The 19,728-nt window shown below is 52.8% G+C and overlaps 4 protein-coding genes across 6 annotated transcripts; 3 read left to right on the forward strand and 1 right to left on the reverse strand.

Annotated features, from left to right (window-relative positions):
• Positions 1-1,318: 1,318 nt before the first annotated feature.
• AAFC00_002898 (uncharacterized protein) lies at positions 1,319-6,593 on the forward strand (the record flags this gene model as incomplete). Of its 3 annotated transcripts, none has more annotated exons than XM_069342285.1 (5): positions 1,319-1,639; positions 1,702-1,914; positions 1,967-2,488; positions 2,543-6,353; positions 6,415-6,593. In XM_069342285.1, the coding sequence occupies 5 exons, from the start codon at positions 1,319-1,321 to the stop codon at positions 6,591-6,593; spliced, it is 5,046 nt and encodes a 1,681-aa protein (XP_069198785.1). The 3 variants fall into 3 exon arrangements, with proteins under 3 accessions (XP_069198785.1, XP_069198786.1, XP_069198787.1); XM_069342284.1 differs by having other exon boundaries at positions 1,430-1,639; XM_069348045.1 differs by lacking the exons at positions 1,319-1,639; positions 1,702-1,914 and having other exon boundaries at positions 2,000-2,488.
• A 5,177-nt stretch (positions 6,594-11,770) lies between these two features.
• Positions 11,771-15,751, forward strand: AAFC00_002899 (uncharacterized protein; the record flags this gene model as incomplete). Its single annotated transcript, XM_069342286.1, has 1 exon — positions 11,771-15,751. One exon carries the CDS (start codon positions 11,771-11,773, stop codon positions 15,749-15,751), a length of 3,981 nt encoding a protein of 1,326 aa, XP_069198788.1.
• Positions 15,752-16,291: 540 nt separating this feature from the next.
• On the reverse strand, positions 16,292-17,503 carry AAFC00_002900 (uncharacterized protein; the record flags this gene model as incomplete). The annotated part of the gene is made up of 3 exons (XM_069342287.1): positions 16,292-16,771; positions 17,123-17,402; positions 17,460-17,503. The coding sequence occupies 3 exons, from the start codon at positions 17,501-17,503 to the stop codon at positions 16,292-16,294; spliced, it is 804 nt and encodes a 267-aa protein (XP_069198789.1).
• Positions 17,504-17,998: 495 nt separating this feature from the next.
• Positions 17,999-19,582, forward strand: AAFC00_002901 (uncharacterized protein; the record flags this gene model as incomplete). The annotated part of the gene is made up of 3 exons (XM_069342288.1): positions 17,999-18,042; positions 18,164-18,246; positions 18,318-19,582. 3 exons carry the CDS (start codon positions 17,999-18,001, stop codon positions 19,580-19,582), a joined length of 1,392 nt encoding a protein of 463 aa, XP_069198790.1.
• Between the last annotated feature and the right edge of the window lie 146 nt (positions 19,583-19,728).

Genomic DNA, 19,728 nt, shown 5'->3' on the forward strand with positions numbered 1-19,728 from the left:
GCCTTCTTGGGGAGATGATCCTCCAACACGAAGCTCTCTTAGGGACTAGATCGCAGGCGCCAGACAGAGGACATTGCCTCACTCTACGTGTTTCGTACAGCGAGAACACCTTCTAGAGATCTAGGGAAGACCGAGAGCTCCAAGCCTGGTACGAAGCGAAGAAGCCAGAGCATGGCTAAGGAAAGTTGTATCAAAGGAGAGCCACAGTTGATGCCGAATGTACGGCAAGGTACAGTACTTATCGCGTACCCTGGAATGATGACAGCGAGTCAAAAGTAAAGGCAGCGCCAGAGGTTCGCCGCAGCTTGCAGAAAGCACGGAGCAGAGAGCAAAATGTCGACATAGTTGTATGGCAAATACCTTATGCCACATCATAAGATAATGGCATTCATGTAGAAAATGCGCGTGACGCGCCGGTGAATAACCATACAAATGGTATACAGTAGATATACAGCATTCAACACAGTGGACAATAATAGGATCCGTGCGGTATAACAATTACCTACAGCACTCGGGTAGAACTAGTCCTCGCCTTTCCGCCCATTCACTAGTGGTAGGGTACAGTATATCCGCTCCAGTACGGAGGACATGTACCGTAAACGTCTGTCTGTCTGTCTGTCTGTCTGTCTGTCTGTCTGTCTGTCTGTGTGTGGAGCGTGACCGAACTGCTCCCTCAGAAGTCGTTGACCGAATGCCTCCGCCTACTTTGCCTTACCTCACGCCGCCAGCCAATCCTTTGTAATCCCAAAAACCTCCTTGCTCATTAGCGACATCTTCCCCATCATCACACGTTATCATCATCTCGATCCCACTCTTTCCCGCCTTCACCACCCTCGTCCACACTGCTTCCATCCCCAAACTCCATTTCTTGTTGCTATACCATTTTGCCATCACCACCACCACCACCACCACCCTGTTTTCCCCATCACCACTGCCTACTCGGCCAATAAAAAGAGCCTTTTCGGCACCACATCTGTGTAGAAAAAGAAAAACACTTCGCGCCACCACTTCGATCGACGAGGCGCTATAAAGGCGACCAGATAGACCTGCGCTGATGTTTACGCGCCAATATCTTTGCTGTCACGACAAACACACTTGCTGATTGCGCTGTCGCCGCGCCAATCGAAGCTTCATCCACCGAAAAGGGCAGGCCAGCTTAGAAACACACCCGACAAGACCACACCACACTGGACCAGATACAACACATCCTTTTTGCTGCTGCAAATGCTTGCTGCATAGGGTCAACATTACACTGCCTGTCCGACAGCTGCCCGCTCTCTCCAGTAGTGTGATTGTCAACCACTAGCCCTCTGCTGCCATGTATCCCAGAGACAACAACAGAGCGCACGATTACGCTCATCCCACAGCGCAGTCTCCAATGACAACGCCTCAGGCTCACTCGCATCAGGACCACTTGACCAGACCGCGGATGCCTGAGTACACTGCTCCGCCGCCGCTCTCTCCTCGTTACAATCGCAGTCATCCGACATCGCCTTCCATTGCTCGCATACCGCCTCTGTCCAGCCCATCTCGGCCGCGCGATCGCACTTCGTCCGGATACTACGATCCTACCCAGGAGTCTCGGGAAAGAGCTGCAGAATATACTCGACCTGCATACCAGCCTCGCTCCCCTGCGCATGTGTGTCATCGCTTCGTCAAGCCCTCTCGAATCATAATCTCATTGGCTGACAAATGAATTAGAACAACACTCACTCAGAATCGCTTCGCGAACAAAACCCCTATCTGTACGATACCACACCTCTTAGATCGCGTGGCACCAGCCAATCTTCACATGTGGAGCCTTCACCTTATGCGCATTCTACGCCCTACGCCGCCACTAATGGTCATCGCCCGCCATCGCCTTCTTATTCCATGAACAGAGGCGCGAGCGCCGAGGATCGCAGACCCAACAATGTTCGTGTACAGTGCTTGAATTTGATGTCTTGTGATCTGACGTGCGTCTTAGCCTCCGCCTGCCCCTGCGCGCTCCTCAAACCCGATGTCTGTTATGAACATGCTATCAGATGCCCCTGCTGCCGCACCGCCCCCTGCACCTGCCGCTCCACCGTCGCCTGACAAGCCTGTCCGTGAAGCCTTACCGCCGTGCGTTCCGACCCCGCCAGTCGTCAAAGTCGAGCCTGTCTCCAAACGCGCCGAGCCCGAAGCCGTCGTTACCAATGGCACTCACACCCAGAGTCGCCGTAGCAAGCACGAGCGCGCCGCCGATCGCGATGTACCAGTCGTCCCAGTCGCCGAACCCGAACGCCCTGCCAGCCCTCCTTCGGTAGCCTCTGTGTCGCAGCAGCTAGCCATAGGTCCCCCTGGTCTCACCGTGAGAGCGACAGAAGAAGCTTTTGCGACGATTATGGACAGAGCGGACACTAGCGATCTCGAAGAGCCTGGGTTCGAAGCAATGAAGGATCAATGGTACAAGAGAAGCAGCAAACGCGCGGCAGAGACCGAGGCCAAAGAGAGCGAGAAGCGAAAGGTAAGTGAACCAGGTGGGTTACGCTGTTGATACTGCGCTCACATCAGACTACAGCGACGTCGCGTCAATCTCTCCCGAAAGTATTACGACATCATGGCCACCAACGCGATCCTCGCGAAAGAACAGTTCGTCGTGGCGCACGAGAAACAAGCCGAAGAGGAAGTCCGCATCAAGGATGTCGAAGACGAAAAGGAGCGCAAGAAGGACATGCAGCGTAAGCGCCGCAGGGAGCGCACTCTACAAACCGAAAATGCCAAGCGCGACGAAGCCATCAAGAAACTGGAAGACCTGGATGACGATGAGGAGAGGGAGAAGCTCATCAAGGAGGTGCAGAAACACGGTAAGAAGATACGAACTACGCAAGACCTCCTATCAGGGCGGAGCCCCATTAAATACATCCGCGATGACTCTCCCGCTGGCCCCAATCTGGAGGGTGGCACTATGTCGTCCTTTCAAGCTAATGACGACCCTGCCGCAGACTCCAAATCCAAAAAGGCCGCCAAGGGCTATCGCCCGAGGAAGAGTAAGCAGCAGAAGCAAGCCGAAAAGGATAATGCTGCTGCGGGCCAGGCGTATTTGGACCGTGGCGATGAGCTTCCGGCCATTGCGCCAAAGGATGAGGCAAGACTCAAGAATCTCCTACCCGTGAGAGACTCCAGCGAGACGCAAGACGACGTCTCGGTTGATGACATGTCTCCCGAGGAGAAGTCTATGGATCAGCTATACCGCGAGGTGTGGAAAGAAGTCACGTCCAGCGTCGCCAAGGTTGCGCGGAGCAGGGTCAACGCTCTGGACGTCAAGCAGGGCAACATGCGTAAGACTGCACAGCTGGCATCCAAGGAGGCGCGTCGTTGGCAACTGCGCACGAATAAGAGCACCAAGGACGTCCAAGCTCGGGCGAAAAGGAGCATGCGTGAGATGCTTTCATTCTGGAAGCGGAACGAGAGAGACGAGCGTGATCAGCGCAAGATAGCCGAACGACAGGAGCTCGAGAACGCGAAGAAGGCTGAGGCCGAGCGTGAGGCTAACAGACAAAAGCGCAAGCTGAACTTCCTGATTTCGCAAACCGAGCTGTACTCCCATTTTATCGGCAACAAGGTCAAGACTGATGAGATCGAAAAGTCTACCGATGACGTTTCAGCCGCTGCTCGGACGGGTCATGCAGCACGGCAGACTGCACACAGAATAGACATGCCCACGGGACAGGTCGGAGCAAAAGTTACCAATTTCGAGGACCTCGACTTCGATGCCGAAGACGAAACTGCCCTACGGCAGGCCGCGATGGCCAACGCTCAGAATGCGGTGCAAGAAGCACAAAACAGAGCTCGTGCTTTCAACCAGGACTCGAATGCTGAAGGTTCGGCCATGGCACAATTTGACGATGGGGAGATGAACTTCCAAAATCCTACCAGTCTCCAGAGTATGGACATTGCTCAACCTGGCATGCTTACTTGTCAGCTCAAGGAGTATCAACTGAAAGGTCTCAACTGGCTTGTCAATCTCTACGAGCAGGGTATCAACGGTATCCTTGCCGATGAGATGGGTCTCGGCAAGACGGTCCAGTCGATCTCCGTCATGGCCTACTTGGCTGAGGTCCATAACATCTGGGGACCTTTCTTGGTTATTGCTCCCGCATCCACACTCCACAATTGGCAACAGGAGATTGCGAAGTTCGTTCCTACACTGAAAGTGTTGCCATACTGGGGCAATGCTAAAGACCGTAAAGTCCTGCGCAAGTTCTGGGATCGCAAGCACATTACCTACACCAGGGAGTCATCTTTCCATGTATTGGTCACGTCTTACCAGCTTGTCGTCCAAGACACACCCTATTTCCAGAAAATCCGTTGGCAGTACATGATTCTCGATGAAGCGCAAGCCATCAAATCCTCCCAGAGTTCTCGATGGAAAGCCTTGCTCGGATTCCATTGCCGGAATCGTCTACTTCTGACCGGTACCCCTATTCAGAATAACATGCAGGAGCTGTGGGCTTTGCTCCATTTCATTATGCCCAGTCTTTTCGACTCGCACGATGAGTTTAGCGATTGGTTCTCCAAGGACATTGAGAGCCACGCGCAAAGTAACACGAAACTCAACGAGGACCAGCTCAAGCGTCTACACATGATCCTGAAGCCGTTCATGCTTCGTCGTGTCAAGAAGCACGTTCAGAAGGAGCTTGGTGACAAGATTGAGGAGGATGTATTCTGCGATCTGACGTACAGACAAAGGGCCTACTACGCAAACCTTCGGAACAAGATCAGTATCATGGACCTCATCGAAAAAGCAGCAGTGGGAGACGACCAAGACACGGCTACTTTGATGAACCTCGTGATGCAATTCCGCAAGGTCTGCAATCATCCCGACCTCTTTGAGCGTGCCGAGGTCACGTCACCATTCTCCATGTCGTATTTCGCCGAGACTGCCTCTTTCAGCAGAGAAGGAAATTTCGTGCAGTTAGCGTACTCTGTGCGGAGTCTCATCGAATACTGGCTTCCGAAGAGGCTGGGATCAGGGGATGGCCGGCTAGACCTTGTTGGCCCGGATAGCCCCAGCGTTGGTTGGAAGAACAAGTGGCTCCGGCACATGATGAATATATGGGATCCGAAATACATTCACGACAGCTCCAAGGAAAATGGGGCATTCTCGTGGTTGCGATTCATCGATTCCTCGGCAAACCATGTTTCCAAATCTGCTCGGATGCCATTGTTCGAGAGATCTGTAAATCTAAGGTCGGAGCAGTCTTCTGGCATGGGAGATCACATCGACAGCAAAGACATCTTCTCACCCGTTCATGCAATGTTCAACATTACCGCCAAAGGCTCTGGACGTCTTCAAGCCGACCGTGCTGGCGAAGGTCATCTGCACGAGTTGCTCAATATCTCATCATCGTCGTTAGCCAAGAGTGGTTTCGGCGTTCTCGAGCCTTGTGCTTTACCATCGGCATCTGCCCCACCAATCGAGATGATATGCTCAACTCAAAGAGCCGTCTTGGAAAGACGTTCGTCTCTCTTCAACGTAAATATGCGCAAACACTTGTACCCGATCTTGCCAGACGCAGAGGTTGCTTTGTTCCAAAAGAAGGTCGATCCATCTCATTATCCCATTACTGGAATACTACCGAAGCCAGCATCTCAAAAGCAACGGTACACCAAGATCGAGGTCCCGAGCATGCGCCGCTTCGTCACCGACTCTGGAAAATTGGCCAAGCTTGACCAGCTACTAAAGCAGCTCAAGGAGGGAGGTCACAGAGTGCTACTCTACTTCCAGATGACGCGCATGATTGACTTGATGGAAGAGTACCTGACTTATCGAAACTACAAGTACTGCCGTCTTGACGGCTCCACCAAGCTCGAAGATCGTCGAGACACGGTCGCCGCCTTCCAGTCATCACCAGAAATATTCGTGTTCCTTCTCAGTACCCGTGCTGGAGGTCTGGGTATCAATTTGACTTCTGCGGATACAGTCATCTTTTACGACAGTGATTGGAATCCTACAATTGACTCTCAGGCTATGGATCGCGCGCATCGTCTAGGACAGACCAGACAAGTCACAGTCTACCGCCTCATCACCCGGGGAACCATCGAGGAGCGTATCCGTAAGCGCGCCCTTCAGAAGGAAGAGGTGCAGCGTGTCGTCATCAGTGGTGGTGCAGCACCTGGTGAGAAGACAACGGTCGACTTCAACGCCCGTAGTCGCGAGAATCGCACGAAGGATATCGCACTCTGGCTGGCCGACGACGACCAAGCGGCCGAGATCGAGCGCAAGGAAGCCGAGATGGCAGAGCAAGAAGCGAAAGAGCCAACCAAGAAGAGGAAGGCGCCGACGAAGAAAAGGAAGGAGGTCAGCATGGACGCGCTATATCACGAAGGTAAGTCTGAGTCGATATCTTCCACACGCACGAGCAAAGACTAACACAAGTCCTCAACCAGGTGAAGGAGCATTCGACGACGACAGTGGAAACAAGCAATCTGGGGCTGCAACGCCCGTGCCAGTCGCCGGCGGCGATGCTGCATCGAAAAAGAAGAAGAGCACGGGCAAGAAGGCCAAGACGCTCAAACAACGTCTTGCAGTGGCAGATGGTGAAGTAGACGGAGGAATGCAGTTGTAGGACCACAAAAAGAAAGGGACAATGGAGAATGCCTGAAGATCATGATAATCATCAATACCGAGTCTATAGGTGGTTCGTCTTTTGGTCTCCCGATGTGCGTTTTCCTTCCACATTTATTTTTTCTTCTCCTTCTTCTCTCTCCCGAGAGAGAAAGAGAGAGTGGCAAAGGTTTTTGCTTTACAACCTGTAAAATCAAACATTTCAAAAAGGGGTTCTTTCACACACAAAAGGTTGGGCTGAGATGGGGAAGGAAGACTTAACGATGTACAATTGTAACTCACCACAGCCAATGCAAAGTCTACACACATGACTATCGATGGTGGGTTTTAATAGTGACATGACTGATTCGCTGTACTTATATACATACACATACATCTCTGATCTTCCTATTTAAATCTTACACGGGACAGCGAGTCTATTTCGAAACCGATCCCTTTTTTCCGTCATGTAACTACCCAACAGCCTGCGTCCTGGCCGTTGACGTCCGCTCACCAAGCACAACATGTTCCCTTGTCGCCGACTCGCGGTCAATCTCAAGCCTCATCCTGCGGCCCTTGGCGCTCAACTCCCTCAGCATCTGGATATAGAAATCACCTCTATCGCCACTGCGGCCTTTGGACTTTTTGCCCACCACCACTTCTTTGCCTGCTGCTTTTGCGGCAGTGCTGCTGCTGTCGTCTTTTGCGGCAGGGTCGTCGCCGATGTTGTTGTTGTTGTTGGCGCGGTCGAAGACTTTTCGGCGGCGCGCTCGCGTGGCGTCGTAGAGTGCTCGCGCGCGCTCTGGCGAGGTGATTTTGTTCAGGGCGTAGGTTATGCTCCAGGTGTCGTCGGGACTCAGAGACTCGGGTCGCTCGACGTAGGCGCCGTTGACCAGGTTGCGGATTGTCAGCGTCATTGCGAGCAGGGGCTTTGTGTCTTGGGGCTCTGTGGGCTCTGAGGAGAAGGAAGCGTCCGACGACTCGGGCCCTGACGTGTCGCTTGCGCCACTGTCGACGTCTGTAGTTCCTGCTGATGTGGACGCGTCAAGCGATACTGCTTCGTCGTTGAGGTCATCGCTCGAGATCGAGGTCGGTGTTTCCACGTCGGACTCTTCGCACTCTGCGACGTTGTCCTCTTCTGGCTTTTCAGCCAGGCCCATGACGGCACGCTCGAACTCCCGGATCTTTTCTTTCTGTGAGTTCTGGATCGTGTCGATGGCTTCCTCGCTCATGGGCTCGGCGAAGACATACATGAACGGCAAGTTCGTGCTGGGTCTGGTCTCGAAGTGGAATCGCAAAGACTGCCCGGGAAACTGTTCCGTTGCTGTGTTCAGAATCTTGTTGAGCAATTCGATACTCAGTGTAAACTCCTGGTTGCCGAGGCATCGATCGGGTTGACCGTGAAGGGCGCGGTCCAGTTCGCTCAGGTTCAGATATTGAAACCCGAACATTCTTTTGATATTATGGTAAGCGACGAAGATGCCATCCATGCGGCCCATTCGTGCTTGTAGCGAGTATTTCAGCATTGTGCTGCGCATCATGTCGTAAAACTCTCGCTCGTAACTCTCGTACAGGCCGAGGTCATCGTGGATCTCGTAGCCCGACATTTCCTCGTAGTCATCAGCTTGCATACGGACGGAGACGACTGCACGCGTCTTCAGATCGAACATGCCAGTCCCCGGTAACCTCGGGTCGTGGGCGTCAAGCTGGGAGCGCATGAGGAAGTCGCCTTGGGTAGAAAAATGGAAGGAATCGGGTGCGGTGCGTTCGGTCTCGGAAATCTGACGCGGATCACTCTTCCTGTAGCGCTCGAAGTCGTCGGGCGCCATTGTGAGGAGCTTCTCGAGTGACTTGCCAAGCAACATCAGGACGTTGGCGCCATCGTACTCTTTGTCGGCATCAATGGCATACGTGCCGTCTTTCCAGCGGAGGAACATGGCGTTCGGGGCCATGTTGAGCTGGGTGAAGGTGGTGGTTGCCTTCTCGGCAAACGTTTTGGACAACATCCCGGTGTTTAGTGGCCGCCAAGCGGACAATAGATAATGGAAATGGCCAAGGGTACTGGTCATGCTTGAGGTAGAGCCGACATACTTGATTTTGTTCTCCTTGGCTAGCCGTGCCAGCAGCGGGTCTTGCGATGAAGTCTTGTACTCAGCCAGAGCATTGTAGTCGAACTCCGAGACAGGCATAATCTTCTGAAGATACGGGTCGAAGTTGTAGACCATCGAGTAAGGGTCTTGCAACTTGTAGACTCCTTGATTGAACAAGACACGATCAAGACCATGGGAAAGGCGTGGGACCGGAGGCTGGTCGACTGCGAGCGGAGTGAGTTGCAGATCAGACGCTTCCAAGGTAAAGATATTAGACGCTTTCTGCTTCGCAGCTGACTCGTCGGAATCCTTCTTCTCGAACACTCGGCCCTGCATTGCCTCGGCAAGCGACATTGGTTTTGACAGATCATCTGCGGGCTTTGGTTTGCTCTCTGTAGCTGTAGCACGAGTAGTCGTCGATGACCGTCGCTTCCTCGAGCTCTTTGAGCGCGACGCCTTAGCCTTCCCAGCCTCAGGTGTGGCTATGACAGCACCTTGTTCAGGAAGGGTTTCTCGTGTAGCTGTATCGACGATCGATTGTCCAGCCCTATTCCTGTACTTTGCCACGCGCTTCTTAGCATTTATCACACGACGTGCTGTATTTCGAGCAAAGCGGCTTCGGGCGCAGGTAACGAGGCGGATAGGCGGAGGCTCTATCGAGCTCGCAGATCGCTTGATGTCGGATTGCGCGGATTCTGGGGAGGAATTGTCCGATCTCACCGGAGACTCTACGACTTCTTCTGTGCTATCGTTGGCGAGCTCTTCCTGAACGGAATTGTGTCCGGGTTCCTTGTTGCCGATTTCGTCGCTGTTCTCAGATGCTGCAACAGTGTTCTTTTCTTGCATAGCGCGCCTCTTCTGCCTCAGAGCCCTCTCTTTCCTTCTGTGACTGGACACTTTCCTGGCATGGGCCACCCCCTTCTTGATATCTGTCTTGTCCTTCTCTGATACATTATGAGGCCGATGGGGGGGTTTCGAATCCGAAGGAGCCGAAGGAGCCGAAGGAGCCTCGGACGGGGTGTCGGCAGAGCTATGGTGAGAGTAATGCCTATACAGATGAACAGGAAACGAACGTCTCAAGACGTGGCTATGTGGTGGCGAGCATCGTGGTGGTGGTCGCAACAGTGGCAGCGATTGCGGCAGCCACAGGGCGGAATTAATCGTCACTGGACGGCTGCCAGCAGCATGCCAAAAGCGCATATGGGCGTAGTCGGTGCCGAAGGGATAAAACTACATGCGATGGCGTTGTGGGCGAAGCATCAGCAGATATAGAGTAGTCTTCACTGGAGGTGGGAGTTTTTATGATTTGATCGTCAAGGACCCTTGACAAACTCGATCGAGCAAGCGTCTGACGCATGTGCAGCAGATTATTGTACTTGTACAGCCAGAAATGCCTTATCAGGAGCAAAAGCACAGAAGAGACACAATAGTAGCCAAGGCAGAAACTAGTCCAGTCTGGCACTGCAAAATCTCTACTGTACAATAACACAATGGCCGAAACTCCAGTCTGGGGTAACTCCATGTTAATGCTTCTTTTGTGCTTCCAGAAATGACACTCACACATTCGGACAGATCATAGAGTCATAGAAGCACTGGATGGTGGCATGCATGACGAGGTCAATCTGGCGCCTTGAACCCGAACGTGGACATTGCTGGAGCAGACATTGTTGTGACAAAGATATGGTGGCCCATCGATTCGCCGTTTGCAGTGTCCTCCATATCCAGGCCCTGGTATGAAACACGCGGGAATCCTTGTGTTCTCATGACAAGCCGTGAATGCCTTGGGAAAACAGCATTGAGATCTGGATATCACGTTGAACATGCATTTTCGGGACACCATCAAAGGTAAATTGGCAGACGATATTAAGTTCAGTCACTGACAAACCCAGCGTCGGCAAAACGTGCCTGTAGTCAAACCGCTGTGACAGCACGACAAGAACCATAAGGTACTTGTATAATCATTCACAATAGATAGGGCTTCGGCGCATCTGAAGATCTTGTGTACCTCAGGTCCTTGAGCCCTGCTTGAACGTTGAAATTGTGCCTGGAGGTGACATCATCGCATGGTTAAGATTGCATACCTTAGTTGGATAAGGTAAGTTACCTTACTCGTAGCCCGCCCAGGTAATTACTGCAGGTATTGCAGACTTCGAATATGCCTGAGCAGGTACATCTTTTCTCGTGCGTCGTGTCAAGTCCTCTCAAGGGCACGATGGGTTGACAACCAACGAGTCCGTCAGATGGAGCTACGACGTCCAATAACTCCTCAGCTGGGCGCCATGGGCTACGCAAGCCTGCTCAATCCAGCACGACAGTTTTTACTTCAAACCAAATGGATAGCTGCGGCCGGCGATCCGGCGACCGGAGTTGGCAGCGCCGAACGTCCTCTTGTGCCGTTTCTGGCACTGTGTCTTTATAGTTCTGCCAACCCGATCGAGATCGAGGAACTGCATGTCTCAATTATCACGGGGTGGGACAGCGCTTATCATAACTTTCCATTGCTGTTCTCGAGAAGCACTGGCTTGATTAGTCTGAGTCCGAGGGCGTCCGTCTGCGTCCTTGATGTCTTACCACTGTCCGGGGGGGCTGTACGCACGCTTTTCCCCCTAAAGAATGTGTCCTTTGCTACTTTGTATTACAATAGTGCCTTTGTATTCGTGCTTCATCTTTAGATAGAAACTATACGTCACAGACACACAGACAGCCAGCGCCCTTCCTCACCCTCCATGCTTCGCTATGCGCGGTAGCACTTCACATGCTATTAGGAACTGCAGCAGTGAACACACAGATTGCCAACTTTCCACAAAGACAGACAGATGCGCGCCCAATGACCTTGGCTCTGACTGCACTTGGGTTGTCCAAGATATTTGCAAACACAGACGAAACCACCATCGCCATCTCGCTCTCGTGACTGCTTCGTAAGAGACAGAGAGGGGGTGATATAATAAGCCTCAGGCCACACGAGACACAGGAATAGAGGCCGCGGCCGCGCAGATCTTAGATCCCAGATCCTGAAACCCACACCCCATACGGGTACCTTTGAAGGTTCCTTCCATTCCTAGTTCTCTGAAAAAGATATCGTCTTCGTGACGGACGCCGGCTCTGAACCATGTCCAAGTCGGGCAGCCGCGACAGAAGAAGGAGTATTTTCGGGATTCCTTCCTTCACCCACATCCACCCGGTGCACTCTTCGTCTCCTTCCACCTCGACCACGACCACTGCTTCTCTCGCCAGCGCCGCTGTCGCCGCCGCCGCCTTCTCCCCTACGCCTAGCCGGGAATCTAATGATTTCGAGAAGGGGCATACTCCCAACACCCTCAAGAAACGTCAGAGTAGACCGTCCCTCCATACAAACCTCCAAGTACCACCGCACATCGAGCTCGTGCAGGACGACGACGCTCTCAGTCCGGTCCGCAGCACGTCTTCGCAATTCTCCCCTACGAAGTCTCGCCCGTCCCTGAGTTCCCGCCCTCCTTCAAACAGACCAGCCTCGTCCGTCTTTGGTTCTCTGCGCTCCACCAGGTCCAACGTAGACGATGATCTCCCACTGGGACTCACACATAGCAACGCCCACTCGACGACCAGACCTGACGTCCTGGACCCTACCCTGAATCGCTCCAGGCTGGTTTTGCACCATGGCGAGGTTCAGACGAGCAGCAGCATGTTTCGCAAGAAGAAGGAGTATCTCGCACTGACGGAAACACACATCATCCGCTATAAATCACAGAGTAAAGCTGCCGAGAGCTTGACAACTATACCATCACCACATGGCAGGAGTCCTCCGGTTCGACATGCGTCGGCACAGTCTGTTGGATCTTCGCAGGACCTGCATTCTCTCCACTCCGATTCCTCTGGTGACAAGGAGAGCCGTGTGCCCCTGAGACAGATAGTTGCTGCTCACAAGCTCGACGATGGAAAACCATACTTTGCCATAGAGGTTTGCTATCTCGACGAGGAGAGCACGCAGGCTTCAGCAATGACGATGCAGTTCGCCGATCCAGACGACCGCAGTCTTTGGCTGCGCGCTATCCGTCAAGCCGCCAATCAAGCCCGATTACATGATTCGAATCCAATCTCTGCGTACAATTCCAGGAATGCAGCCCGTGCTGTAGAGCGAGCGCATGACTACGATCCCTCCAATTTCTCCATCTACAAGGTCATCCAACGTGCATCTGCAAAACCTGGTCGCTCTTCCACAGACGATCTGGCCAAAATGGCCTCTACTGTGTGTTTCCTTGCCATCGGCATTCACAAAGTTCACGTCATTCCCTTGGCCAAGGCCAACAGCCGCACATCTTCTCCTCATTTGCTGCTACCGACAGGTCCTCAGCCCTCCCATGGCATACTGACCCTTACCAGCGTCAGAGTGCATGTGTCTGATGATAGTTTCGAGCTTACTTTCCGACAGCCATTGAAGCGACCCCAGACCTTGTATCTAGCCTCGTTAGCTTCTCACGACATCGCGATCCGTCTTCATCATTCCGAGAACATTCTCCGGCCGGACTGTGATACGCGCCTCTACAGATTTGCCGTGCCTGTTGATGTCGAAGACCAGCTGCCGCCACCAGTGGATCCCGAGGCCGAGGAACACCACTGTTTCGAGAGAACTCTGACTGCTTACTGCATAGCCTATGATGTCAACCCCTCGAACATCTGCTATACAATCGATTATTCCACCGAGGATGCCCCTACTTTTCAGCTACTGCCACTGGCAGACAAGCGTCGAAGTGATTACAGCATCGCCGAGTTGCTTGCTGTTATGCGTGCCCTTCGTTACAATGAAAGTTTTGGCTCCCTCTCCTTTGCTGGCGTGCGCCTAGACGTGCTGAATGGCACACATGATACATATGGCTATGAATTAGTGTGCACTAGGACCAAAAAGGGAACACCCATTCGTCTCTCCGCCGACAAATTAAATGGTGCCTGTCTCCTCGTGCAGGAAGTCCGCGCTCTGGCTGCTACAAACAAGAAACTGCGACGAATGGATTTCAGCGCCACCATCACCACAAAGCCCCCAGAGTACACCGAGGAGCTCGAGTACCGACCAAAGGACATTGGCTGTGGTATCGTCGAGGCCCTCTTCCCTCTTTGCCGTCATCAGACTACCAATGTCGACTGGATTGCACTCAATGATATACATCTTTCCGAAACCGATCTGGATTATCTAGTTGGTGCAGCCGTTGACAAAGCTTGCCACTTCCGTGCCGTCGAACTCAGTCGATGCTCTCTGACAGACCGCACGCTCAATCTTATCTTGGATGCCTTCCGTGCGCAAGAGAACACCTTGGAAGCGCTGGACATCTCCGGCAACCTCGCGCGTCTGTCTCCGGCAGCCTTTGACTCTCAAATTAGCATATTCGGCTTCATCCGTAAGCTGAATCTCGCCCATACCTCGAGAATCAATGGTTCCGAGCCATTGCTGAGCGCTGAGACGCTCTTGACTTGGAGGCTCTCAGAGTTGCGATTGACTGGAACCAGTCTCAATGAACACACGGTCGAGGCGCTGACCACCTATCTACGGCATCCCCAATCCAACACATTGCGCGAACTTTTTCTTGACTACTGCTACCTGACAGGAAGTGACATCGCGAACCTCATGCAAGCTATGGCCTCGTCAGACTCAAAGGAGCCGAGACACTTGCACCTGGACATCAGCCACAACAACATTACCAAAGATTACGACAAAGTATGCAAGGCCATCGCCGCAGATTGTGCGCCGACACATGTTACCGTTAGAGCAGTCGAGTTCCGTGATGAGTCGGTGTTCCGTCATCTCGTCAATGCAATTCGAGCGAATAAAAGCATCAAGTACCTGGATATTTCAAGAGCCTCGCTGCCCAATGAAGTAGGTGACGAGACCAGCCAGGCGCTCGAACGATTGTTTGCCGAGAACGAAGGACTTGAAGACCTCAACATATCTGGAGAGGAGTCTCGATTAGAGACGTCAAGATTTGGCGCTGGGTTCAACCGCGCTTTGATCGGATTGAGATATAATACGACCTTACATGTACTTCATTTGCAGTACCAGCGACTGGGTCATGCCGGAGGTATCATTCTGGCAAATATTCTCAGGGACAACAAAGTGCTGCGAGAGCTGCACTGCGAGCATAATGAAATACCATTGCCAGCTCTGACCGACATGATCAATGCACTCGGCTCTAATACGACATTGGTCCATCTGCCTTCGATGGACGAGGAACGAGCGGCGGCTCTAAAGCAGACCGAGATACAGGTCAAGATGATACGAGACGATACGCGCCCCGTCTCTTCCAGTAAGCTACACAAAGCCTCTGCAGCGCCTGCCGTGAAAACTTCGTCATTTGGCATGCTCAAAGGGTTTGCCAGTGCTAAGAAGAGCATCAATAAGACGGCATCGGCATACACGCCATCTTTCCCATCTTTGCAAAAATCCACCCCACCGAACTCGGGTGCCACTCGCAAGGGCTCGGTTGCATCATCAAAGACGAAGTTGAGCCCAACGTCTCCGACCAACGCGTCATTGCCGTCGTTGTCTGATCAGGATATACAGGCAGCAATGCGGCTCGTAGCGGAGTCATGGGATAGACAGCAATACCGGCTGCAACAGTACTTACAGCGTAACCTGTGTATCCTGCAAGGTATACCGACAGCAATGGAGATCAAGGAAGAGGTCTTCGAACGCCCGATCAGTGTGGGGAGCCTGTCCAAGATCATCGAGAGAGTCAAGATCGATAGCACGCCGACAGCTGAGAAGGAGCTCGATTTCGGCTTCGTACCGACGCCGTGGGTGGACAGTGAAGACTTCGCGAGACCTGCAAGTATCGGCACGGGAAGCATCCGAAGTAGCATCACGACTCCCGATCCGCCACAATTGGAGCTGCCGATGCTAGGCAGCTCGCCGCCCGCAGCCTTGTCATTCAAGCAATTCATGTTCGACATCGGCAGCGACAGTCCAGAAGAGCGTCGAGCGTCCGTGGACGGCGGTGAAGAGCTAACCCCGGCGCTCGAGTTGGGTCCAATGGACAAGAGTGATGGGTTTGGACACGGTCTCGGATTGAACTTTTATAACACTGGGGGAACACAGACGACTCAGCAGGGTTTCTTCGACTGATCGCCCCTTGCCTTTTTTCTGCACCTTGTTCCAGCAACCGCAAAAGTCTTGAGGATCTACAGTAGCAATATACCCAAGAGGATATTCACCGTTGGCAAGCAAAAGCAACTACATAAGGGTATCGGGACCATGTGTTCACCGAACAGAACAGTCACTTGGAGTTGACTTTCGACTGGCAGCCCCCCTTGGGTTTTCGAAAAAAGACGGAGTTTGGGTTTTGGTGTGCGTTGAGCCATGCTCGTAGTGCAAGCAAGGGCTTGTATTTGTTCTTATTATACATATATACACATACCTGTATCGATTGTCATTCGCGAATGTACAGGTCTTCTTCAACTCGTTCATCACCTCATGCCACGATGAATACCTGTTCGCATATTCGTGCGTGTCTAGTCAGTCTGGATTATGCACGATGCTCGGGCTGTTGCAGCGAAGGCACTGACACAGAAGATATGGATGATTGCGAGTGGTTTCCAGCGGTTGAGCATATCTAAGCATGATAATATGACAAAGTTGATTCATGTGTGCTATCTTTCTTTTCTCTTAATCCCCTCCTAATCTGTGGCCGGGACCGCGACCACCCCATGAGTTGCCCGAAAAGCCACTTGTCCAACCTCCAGTACTTGCGCGTGCGGCAGGCTGAGCCTGACCTGCACTCGGCCTGGCCTGGAAGGCGGTGCCGTGGGTGGTGGTCCTCGGCGCGCCCGGAGCACTGTCGAACCATCTTTGCAAGACCTGAGGGGTCTTGATGGGGTTGGATCCTCGTCCGAAAGCAGGCCATATCCTCGTCAAGAAATCGTACAAGTGTGCGGCGACAAGGCCGGTGGCTTGGTTCATGGCGGACGTGGGCGAGTCCATGACCAGAGTCATCAGAAGCATGCAGTAGGGCAGGAACTTGACTCGGAAGGTCACAATGTAGAAGGTCATCTGCTGCTCTGGATTCTCTTGCGCATACAGGTATGCCAGAGCCAGGATCAAAGGTTGAAGGAACACAAACGAGCTCAGCCAAAGGCCTGCAAGGATCTTCGCGCAGGCAGTCAGTACACACGATATTGGAGGACAGACCGAGGTCCCAGACAAAGGAATAGGTCAAGTGTTGAGAAAGATATGTAGGGAGACAAAACCACCGCGACAACATGATGTTGAGCGGTTTTCTCAAATGCCGTTCCCACCTAGTCCCACACTCCGCACGAACCCTATTTTATTTTGCGAATGACGGATCCGGCACAGTGCAGGGGTAATCTCCCTCGATTCCAGGAACCGCTTCAGCTAGAGATTATGCTGGGCGGGCAGATATTTCGAGGTAATGTTGATGAATGAGGAAGATACAACAGGAAAGACAAGACAAAGGGACGGAGTGATGTATAGCCTTACCGAAATGACACTACAGACGAAAACAATGAAGACCAAGAAGTCGGCAGGATTGGTGAAACGCGCTGAACCGACTTCCAAGGCCTTGCCATATGTGAATAGAAAATAAGGGTCGAGTAGCATGCCTAGCTTTGGACTGGTCAAGAGAAAACTTGTGGGCAGACGCCAGAGTTCGGGCAGCCACAGCTTGAAGATCTTGTACGGGATGAAGACGATATATCCCGCGTTCAAAATGCCCGTGTAGACAAGAACGGACGTTACAGCAGCAGCGGCGGTTATGGTTCTGCGGGATGGAATGAGTATACTGTTGGACATGCTGATGAGAAGAGCAGAAGCTTACCTGGTAACCGGCGGTGCTGTCCAGAACATGTCCATGGCAGACATGATGACTTGGGAATAAGTCGACAGCACCAAGTTGATTGAAGGAGTGGACGAAGCGTGAAGCTCTCTACAAGTGGCTCGCAGTAGGATTCAAAAACTGCGGTGTTGTGATTGTGAAGCGAAAGAAAGGTGTCGTGTAGCACGCGGAGGAATTTGAAGGAAGGACACATTGACGGAAACAGCCGAATGTGGTAAAGCGGCCGCAGGTGCCGATGACGCTCGCCAAGAGCCGACAGAAAGCGTCCGAGTGCCACTTTTGGTGCTTCAGGGTGCCTCAATGCCCCCGAAGTCGAAGGTGCGAGCCCCACTAAAGAGGAATCGGAGAGATAATGATGCAGTTGCTGCGGCGTGTATCACAGGAATTGCAGACGCTCTTACTGGATGCAGAATACAGTCACTCTTTCTCTTGTTGGATTTTGACTCCTTCCCATCTCTGATAAAACTTACTGCCATTTCTCTGTAGATCTCCACTGTAGATAAAAGAGATCATACTTCACAATGGACTCAATCCCTTCCGTCTCCGCAATTGTCGGAGCCAACAAGTTAGTCACACCTTTTTATCCATTACCCTCTGCGATTATGATTATTCTGAAATTCGTTCTGTTGTCTGCGGTATGAATATCGGCAAAACAACAGCAATGCTGACACAGGTTCCCTCTTTAGCAAGGCGCTGCTCCTCGGTGCTGGATTCGTCACTCGACCCACTGCTGAGATCCTCAGCAACTCTGGCATCTCGGTGACTGTTGGTAATGAAGCTCCTCAAACCTGTCCATCTCAATTGAACCTCAATCGACTGACACCTCCACTCTTTCTTCAGCCTGCCGTACTCTTGAGTCAGCCAAGAAGCTGTCCGAGGGTCTGAAGAACTGCCACCCCGTCTCTCTCGACGTCAACGATGCCGCCGCCCTTGACGCTGCCATCGCCAAGGTTGATGTCGCCATCTCCCTGATCCCATACACCTACCACGCTCTGGTCATCTCCAGCGCCATCAGACAGAAGAAGCACGTCGTCACCACCTCGTACGTCTCGCCTGCTATGATGGAGCTCGACGAGGCTGCCAAGAACGCTGGCATCACCGTCATGAACGAGATCGGTCTTGACCCCGGTATCGACCACCTTTACGCCGTCAAGACCATTGACGAAGTCCACAAGGCCGGCGGCAAGATCACCAGCTTCCTTTCCTTCTGCGGTGGTCTCCCTGCCCCCGAGGACTCTGACAACCCTCTCGGCTACAAGTTCTCCTGGTCCAGCCGTGGTGTCCTTCTGGCCCTCAGAAACGCTGCCAAGATCTACCAGGAAGGCAAGATTGTCGACATCCCTGGCCCTGAGCTCATGTCGCACGCCAAGCCATACTACATCTATCCCGGTTACGCCTTCGTTGGCTACCCCAACCGCGATTCCACCCCTTACAAGGAGCGATACGACATCCCTGAGGCCGATACCATCATCAGAGGTACTCTCCGTTACCAGGGTTTCCCTCAGTTCATCAAGACCCTTGTCGATCTCAACTTCTTGAGCGACGAGGAGCAGGACTTCCTCAAGCCCATCATCGACGCCCCTGTCCTGTCCTGGAAGGAGGCCACCGCCAAGGTTGTCGGCAGCTCCAGCCACACCGAGCAGGACCTCGTCTGGGCCGTCAGCTCCAAGACCAAGTTCGCAAACAACGAGGAGAAGGAGCGCATCATCAGCGGTCTCAAGTGGATCGGCCTCTTCTCCGACGAGAAGATCGAGCCTCGCGGAAACCCCCTCGACACTCTTTGCGCCACACTGGAGAAGAAGATGCAGTACGAGGAGGGCGAGCGCGACTTGGTCATGCTCCAGCACAAGTTCGGCATCACCCACGCCGACGGCTCTACCGAGGTCCGTACCTCGACTCTCGTCGAGACCGGCGACCCGAAGGGCTTCTCTGCCATGGCCAAGACTGTCGGTGTCCCTTGCGCCGTCGCTGTCCAGCAGGTCCTTGATGGCAGAATCAGCAAGAGAGGTGTCATTGCACCCGTGACCCCTGAGATTGCCGACCCCATCCGCCTCGAGCTCAAGGAGAAGTACGGCATCGAGATGAAGGAGAAGACCATTTCCTAAATGTGGCTGCAAAATTTATCTGCGGCCAACGATTTTTTCGGATGGTTAGATGAAAAAGTTTTAGAAACATGGTAATTCCATTACGAGCTGCACGACAACGCCATTCTTGACATCTTTTTTTCTCTTTTTGTGTTTCAGATCCATAA

The sequence above is a fragment of the Neodothiora populina genome, assembly GCF_041146345.1.
Source record: "Neodothiora populina strain CPC 39397 chromosome Unknown canker_contig_15, whole genome shotgun sequence".
Lineage (NCBI taxonomy): Eukaryota > Fungi > Ascomycota > Dothideomycetes > Dothideales > Dothioraceae > Neodothiora > Neodothiora populina.